Here is an 8,030-nt window from a genome sequence, read left to right on the forward strand (position 1 = left end):
CTCTGTGAAGGGAGATATCTAAGTCGTAATGCGCAAAGGTCAGTGTAGTTGATCCCTGTAACATGGGAGACTTTGACTAATAAACTCTACTAATTGGCCAGACCAAAAATTCTAGAAAAAAATATGTAGATGGGCATATGAGTCTAGTTTCAGGTAAAATTTACGGAACTGGATTTCGAGTTTCAGAACTCAAGATATGATTTTTAAAGCGACTAGTACGCAGATTGGCAGCTTGTCTGGGAAATTTTTTTTAAGTGGTTTGAAGTCTGTTAACACCTCGTGTTCGACTCCAGCGACGGCCTCGGGTTCGGGGTGTTACACTTTAACTTACCGTAAATGATGAAATATTAAATATTTTACAAGATAATTCAATATCAAGTTAATTACCTATACACATCACAAGTCTCACAAGGTTAGTGAGTTCATATGTAAAACATATAACTTAATCACGATATCAAACTTATACATGAATAACACTTTTGGTATACAACCAACCATCACATATGTATTTAACCCTCACATTTCATTTCAAATATCTATATTCAATGTCCAATTCATACATATATTTTCACATAACCATTTCACTTAACCATTTCATGTGATCATTCCATATAACTATTGCATATCACCATTTCATATAGTCGTTTCGTCTAAACGTTTCCTTTTATCATTTCATTTACATATATAACAAATAATAATTCTATATATCACATTTCGTTTCAATAATTCATATAAATTTCTCCATTCAAAATCTAATTCCATATAATTATTTCGTACATTTCATCATTACTTAATATGTTTATTAAGTAGTTATGAGCATATAATCAATTGAACTTCAACCTTGTTACAATATGGTTCAGAAATTCAAATCAGTAATGTTTAAACATACAAATATTCATAATTCATAACTTATTATACTTTGTAGAAACAATTCTGTATCAAATAACTTTTATTATTTCGATGGATCTTTGTAAATGGATCTTTGTAAAAGTACTCAGTACGTAAGTCCAGAAACATATAATGCTCATAAGAGCTAATCAAATACAAAATAGTTGCGTCAAGTTACCATTCCGAGTTAAACCAATGACATCATAGATAAACTAGCTTGGCCCGAGCTAAGTAACTGTATTAAACGACAACGGATAGCTAATCCAGGCTAAATCTGAGTCTTATGTTAACTTGAGTCCACAACACATCAGGTGCTTGATCCAGAAAAAATATTCAAATAGAAATCTCACGTATGAAACTTTTACTCAATCTATCGAAATCTTTTCAGATAATTCATTTCTACTTCTTATATATCAAATTATTTACTATAATGATAACTCAATTTGTATATAGGTACAATTAATAACATTAATATCAAATTATAACCAAGACACCAGTAGAAACTACCTAAACCAATTCTGTAGCAAACACAACTCCAAGGACTAATCATCAATTTTTTCTTTTTTGCATTTCTCTATTGATTGATCCTTTTCTTGATCTATATATAATAATTTAATTTAATTATCCAATTGAAATAATTTTAAATATTAAATTCACATAATTAACCCATTAATCAAATTTTATACTTTTATCCTAAACTTTTACCTTTTATTTCATTTAGTCCTAAACTCGGAACTTAAACAATTAACACAATTAAAATCAAACTAAGCTAACTGAATGTTCCTTGGCTCTCACGCAACCCATGTTTATTAGAATTTCACATAAATTTATGCTAACTTTATTATTTTAGCAATTTAATCCTTAAACTTTAAAATTAACCAAAATTACTTTACATTATAGTCCTATTTAACTATCAAGCATATAAATCTATCATCAAACTTCAAAAAAATTATAAATTCATCAATGGAAACTTTAGAAATCTTTAACGATTTTGAAAACGGAGGTACGACTTAATTAGATTAAGTTGCAACGATATCAAAACATAAAATTTACGAGAAACAGATAAGAAATTCATTTACATGCATCAATCTAAGCTTTGCCGAATGTGAGAAGCTTTAAAAATGCAGTTTTGGGTGTTCATTTCGGGTGTAGCTAAAAGAAGATGATGATTCCTTTATTTTATTTATCATTTAACTTTTAATTATTAATAAATAAACATATTTTTAACATATAAAATACATAACATTAGCCATTAATCATCCACGTTATTTAATTAAGGTTAAATTTCCCTTCAAACCTTTGCACTTTAAAGTTTTAAGCCATTTAACTAATAAAAATCTATAGCGATTGACTTTTGCAATTTTACGATTTAGTCCTTTTTCCTGAATTAACTATCCAAACATCAAAACTTCTGAACCAATTTTCAATATACTTATATAATCGCTCTGTAAATATTTAATAAAAATATTTATGGGCTTAGTTTGTAGAAATGAGGTCCCGATACCTCATTTTCTAAAACTAGTTTACTTTAGGGACAAACCACTTGGTCTTAACTATTAATTGAAATCATAAAAATTAGCGAATCAAAATTTGATATAATACTATATTTGAATAATAATATTTATGGACTCACTCATCAGATTTTTGTTCCCGAAACTACTATTTTCGACACCACTGAAAACGAGTTGTTACAACTCTCCCTTCTTTAGAAAATTTCGTCCTTGAAATTTATTATCTGATAAGAGTTTCAGCTACTTTGTTCTCAAATATTCTTCGATTTTGTAGCTTTCATAATGGTTTAGAATAAGGGAGAGCTCAGTCATGATATTTTAATGGAATTACTTCGTGACTAAATGTTATAATTAATAGGCAAAAAGCCATAACTTAATTATAAATTATCTGAGCCGTAATTATATATGTCCAATTCGTCCCTCTACCAGCTCAAGATAATTGTAAATGAGTTGCATGTGGAACCAACGAATAGAAACGATAAAGTAAGAGAAATAGATCGCACGTATCACTATCCACAGTGAATGTGTTTTCTTGCTAAATACAAGAATCGAGTTAGGAATTAATTTAAAATTCTTTAAATTATTTATGTGTAATTAAATAATTGAAATTCAAATATAGAATTAAATTAGTTAATCATTATGAATTTATTAAATAAGAAAATTAAATATATTTTTATTATATATTCTATTACAGTAAAATTGTTATGAATTTAATGAAATTAGAATTAGATTGAGAAAATTATTTAATTTTGGAAATTAAATTAATTTATTTAGTTAATTTAGTTAATTTAATCAAGTAATTTCTCTCCGTATTGAATCTTTTGACATTTCCATGTCTTCATAATGTGCTTCAGTAATTTATTATGGTTATCAGTAGTATCTCTTTTAATCAGCAAATCAAAAATCATCTTTGGCCGTTCAATTGGAAATATCTTTAATTTGTTAAATCATTGTTTCAAAACGTGATAATAAATAACAATACGTAGTGCGTTTATCTATAATTGTATCCGAACACAATGAAAAGAGAGGCAGCAAATATGGCTTACTACAGGGCAACCGGGTCCTTCGTTGGCCAATCTTAAAGAAGCGAGAGATGGTTATGATACCTTAAAAGGAAATCAAGCTGTTATGTTTTTTGTTTTTTTTTTCCTTTTTTATCGATGTTCGTAATTGCAGTTTAGGTGTTCTACTAGATTAGATGAAAAGAGATTATTGCAGATTTGAGCTCCTACTTGGGATGCTACTTTTAAACAGCTTAAGACCATGAAAGTGCAAAATGTCCAATACTATTTTCATTTGATTATTGATCTCCACCGTCAATTAGTTCTTGTTTTTTTTTTTTCTTTTGGTTCTTATGTGGTGATTCTATTTGACGATAGGTGATTTCATGTTATTGGTACGTTAATTATAAAAATATATGAAAAAATATTTTAAATGTATCAACTCGAAATGGTATGATTTGAAGGACTAGATTGAATCATTGCATGGGGAAAGAACAGTTTAAAAGAGCATCAAAGCATCAAAGCATCAACATCAGTACAAAAGCACAAAATATTAATTAAGATAAAGTGAACAGGTTGACCAAATAACTACATAGCAATAAAAATCTCTATAGTTTATTCTAAATAGAACTAACAGAACACGATGAGACCTCTCCCTCAAAATTTATGATCGAGGCTTCTCTTTCTTCTCTTTGAAAAGTGCCAACAGTGAAACACCCGAGACCTTCACAACCTTGAACCTAACACCAGGAATATCACCCACAGCATGACCCTTTCGTCCAAATCCGGCAATCAACACCTCATCCTACATAAGCCAATTATAATCGGAAAAGTATCAGCAACCTAATGCACTTAACATTATTAAACTTGCCAATTCTAATTCTAATTCGAACTCAGAAAACTCGACCAGCTCAACCCAAACAAGATACAACTCATTTTGACAATTAGAAGTCAATATCTTAAACTTGAAACAGCTTGAACTCAAAACGAATCGATACAAAGCAAACTAATCTTGAAATGACCTAAAAAAGTGCTTCTCCCAAGCAAAAAATTAACCCAAAATTCTCAAAAGCTGAAAATTTTAGCTTCTCCCCAAAAGTGCTTTTTTCCCAAAAACACTTCTGAGAAGCATTGCTAAATGAGAAGCATTGCTAAACTAAGCCTAAAACCCATAAGAGACCCAAGCCTCAAACCTACACCCAAATAGACCAAAATCCTAAACATTCAAATCCAAAATGATTAAACCTGAAATTGAACCACCCAAATCAATGTTGTCAAGGGCACAAGGGGCACTCTTTAGGGCTAGAATCCATATATTGCCATGCGAGAGGCCTTGAAAGAATGAGCATTTTTGTTGCCTAGTGCTAAAGCAAGAGATGTAGGCACCTAGGTGCAAACCTAGACAACACTGACCCAAAATGACTCAAACATGAAAATGACCCAAAACACAATGACTAAATATTTTTAAAACCTGAATTGGTCCGATTTAAAATAATATAATCCACAACCAACCCAACTTGTCCAATTGATAGGCCTACTTAGCACGCTTAAAAAATTATATCATACAATTTCACTTAAGTTCTACTTACATTCTCTTCAATGTAGTTTAAGCAACCATCATTTGGGACGAATGCCGCAATCTTCTTCCCATTCTTGATCAATTGAACTCTAGCACACTTCCTAATAGCAGAGTTCGGCTGCTTAGCTTCAATACCTCTGGATGTTATAAAGCCATTAGTGCATATATTGAATTAGTGTTCAATGAAAACAAAAGCACCAAAAAAGAAAAAAAAAAGAACAGGGAATTCTTACATCTTCTCAAGGACAATGCCTTTGGCATGGGAAGAACCAGCAAATGGCTTCTTCCATTCATTTCCAAGGTTGGATTTTTTGTATGCCTTATCGGCCCACCGTTGCCTCCTCCTGTGGGTCCTCAACTTGCGTCCAGCTCCCATTCCACGTGTCTTCCTGAATGAAAACCCCTTAATAAGACCTATTGCTTTTGAAACGAATCTAAGAACTCAATCAACCCAAAATGCCTGAACCAAACAAACCCAACACAATTTGACCCTAAAAAGTAAACAACCAAAATCTATCCAACCCGAACCCGAATGTACCCAAATGCATAATTACCAACCCCAGAAAACTTGAAAGACAACTTGAACCTAAAATTAACCCAGACCCAAAACAGGCCCAAAAATCCTAAAACCCGAATTGACCTGATCCAAAACAACTTCATCGTCCAATTGACAGGTCTACCATCTATCCTTAATCTCATAAATTAGAACTCCTCAAAATATAAAATTCTAAACATCAAACTTCGTAAATCTTATGTAGCTTTTAAAAGTGTTTGATGGAGGACAGAAAGAGTTTGTATCACTTCAGGTGAAAGTCGACATTTTGTAATTTCAAACAAGCATTGTTCAACTGCCATTCATATATAATACTCCTAAACCCTTGGAAAATCAAATACAAGAAAAATTTTCTGGCTTTCAAGAAGCTCATAGCATTATTCATACAGAGAATCATAAACCAAAATCCATATTCCAACTCATTCTTTCAATCTTAAAGCTAAAACGCCTAAACCAGCAATCAAATTTCCAAAAAAAAAAAACACAATATCTAAAATCAATAGCAGGTGCAATGCACTCAAAGCTATAAAGTCTCATTATTCCCAATCTTTTTTTCAAAGTGTAGAATTAATACAAGACTTAGAGACCCAACAACCCACATCCGAAAACCGATACTTCTCATAAAAAAATCATTTAATTAAACAAGCAAGATCAGCTTAACAGTAAAAAGAAAAAGGGTAGGGAAGCTAAGAAAAGTTTATGCTGAAATTGATAGCAAGAAAACATACCCCATATTGGCTGAGAGGTTGTTCCAACTGCGGCGAGGGTTTCCAGAGAGATTGAGGCGAAGACAAAGAAAAATCTGCGGCCGCTAAGTTTGAAGTATAAACCTCGAAGCTGCTGCTTAAGGCCCTAACCCTACAAACGATGGGCATATATAGATATATAGTGGGCTGTAATTTGGACCCATAATAAATATTTAAAATAGGTGCTTTCAGCTACTTTACTCGGTCCCAAGTCGGGTTGGGCTGAAAATATTTTGTATTAATTATTTAGGGTAAAGTAAACCAATAGTTATACAATTTTAATCTCAATAACAAAACAGTTACTTAACTTTCATCTTAATCGCTAAATTTTTTAAAAATAACAAATCAGTCACTATTAACCATTTTCCCTTATAGACGTAATAGAGCTATCATTTTCCTCCTTCTCTCCCCCTCCCTTTACTACGCCTTTCCCATCCCTATCCCTCTTCCCAACAATCCCCCTACTCTGATTCTCTCCCTCTCCTCTATCGTCCCTCCCCCTACTTCGGCCCTCTCCCTCTCTCTCACCGTCCCTTTCCTTCTGCTAACCCACCCCCATTCAAGCCCATTGATTTTTGTCTCCCAAAACCATGGGTCATGTTCTTCCCAACCAAAAATCTCAGTTAAATGCATAAAAAAAGGTCCTATTCTTAATTTTTTTTAGTTAAACTGCTTCATTCCTCTTCCCGCATCACTACTAGTAAGCTTCTCTCTTTCTCTCATCATCTTATTGTTTTACTAAATGGAAGCTTTAACAAATTTGGCAAAAACAACAATGACAGAAACAAGTTATTTTGAAGTTATTTCTAGGTTTTTCTTCTCATATCCAAATGAAAAAAAAGGGAAAAGAATATCTAAAAATGTATAAATTATTGACAAAAATGGATTTGAGCTTACAATTTTAAGGAATTTGAGCTTTTCTAAAACGGAATCCATCATTTTCTGATTGCTTTGAAATCATAGTGATTTGATTGCCCGAACTCTTCATTACCCAATAATAATAAAGGTAAAGTACACCAACAGTCATTGTTGTTTAACCCATCTTACCTAATAATAATCACAGTGATTTGTCTATAATACAAATGACTAAGTAAAAAACCTAACAAATGAATTTTGAAACAACAAGATAACGAAATTATGAAATATAAAATAAGGGTTTTGTTTAACCTGTCTTACCCAATCCAAATAAAAAAAATTAAAGCATTTGTGATCTAGAAACTTGTTAAAGAGGAAAAAAATTAAGAACGCGACCTTTTTTTTATGTATTTAACTGAGATTTTTGGTTGGGAAGAACTAGACCATGGTTTTGGGAGACAAAAGCAAGGGGCTTGAAGGGTGGGTGGGTTAGCAGATGGAAGGGGATAGTGGGGGAGAGGGAGAGGGAAAGGAGAGCGGTGGTAGGGGGAGGGAGACAAGAGGGGAGGGGGAGAGAAGGATGGAAAATGACAGTTCCTTTATGTTTGTAACGAAAAATGGCAACTCTGTTACATCCGTAATGAAAAATTGTTAATGGTGACTGATTCATTATTTTTCGAAAGTTTATTGACTAAATTGAAAGTTGAGCGGTTGTTTTGTCATTTATATCAAAATTGAGTGACTATTGGTATACTTTACCTATTATTTTAATAGAATTTTATTACCTTTAAATAGATATTGATTTTTTTTCAGGGAATAAGGTTGTTCATAGATTTACACATTTTTATATTTTCAAAAAAATGTTCAAAGATCAAATTTCTAATGATTATTAATTGA

The 8,030-nt window shown here is 31.9% G+C and overlaps 1 protein-coding gene across 1 annotated transcript; it reads right to left on the reverse strand.

Annotated features, from left to right (window-relative positions):
- Positions 1-3,932: 3,932 nt before the first annotated feature.
- LOC107942655 (40S ribosomal protein S23) lies at positions 3,933-6,422 on the reverse strand. The gene is made up of 4 exons (XM_016876359.2): positions 6,261-6,422; positions 5,213-5,368; positions 4,990-5,116; positions 3,933-4,205 (listed from the first exon to the last, which is right to left on the reverse strand). Exons 1-4 carry the CDS (start codon positions 6,263-6,265, stop codon positions 4,065-4,067), a joined length of 429 nt encoding a protein of 142 aa, XP_016731848.1. The 5' UTR covers positions 6,266-6,422; the 3' UTR covers positions 3,933-4,064.
- Positions 6,423-8,030: the final 1,608 nt, after the last annotated feature.

The sequence above is a fragment of the Gossypium hirsutum genome, chromosome A13, assembly GCF_007990345.1.
Source record: "Gossypium hirsutum isolate 1008001.06 chromosome A13, Gossypium_hirsutum_v2.1, whole genome shotgun sequence".
In the NCBI taxonomy this organism is placed as follows: domain Eukaryota; kingdom Viridiplantae; phylum Streptophyta; class Magnoliopsida; order Malvales; family Malvaceae; genus Gossypium; species Gossypium hirsutum.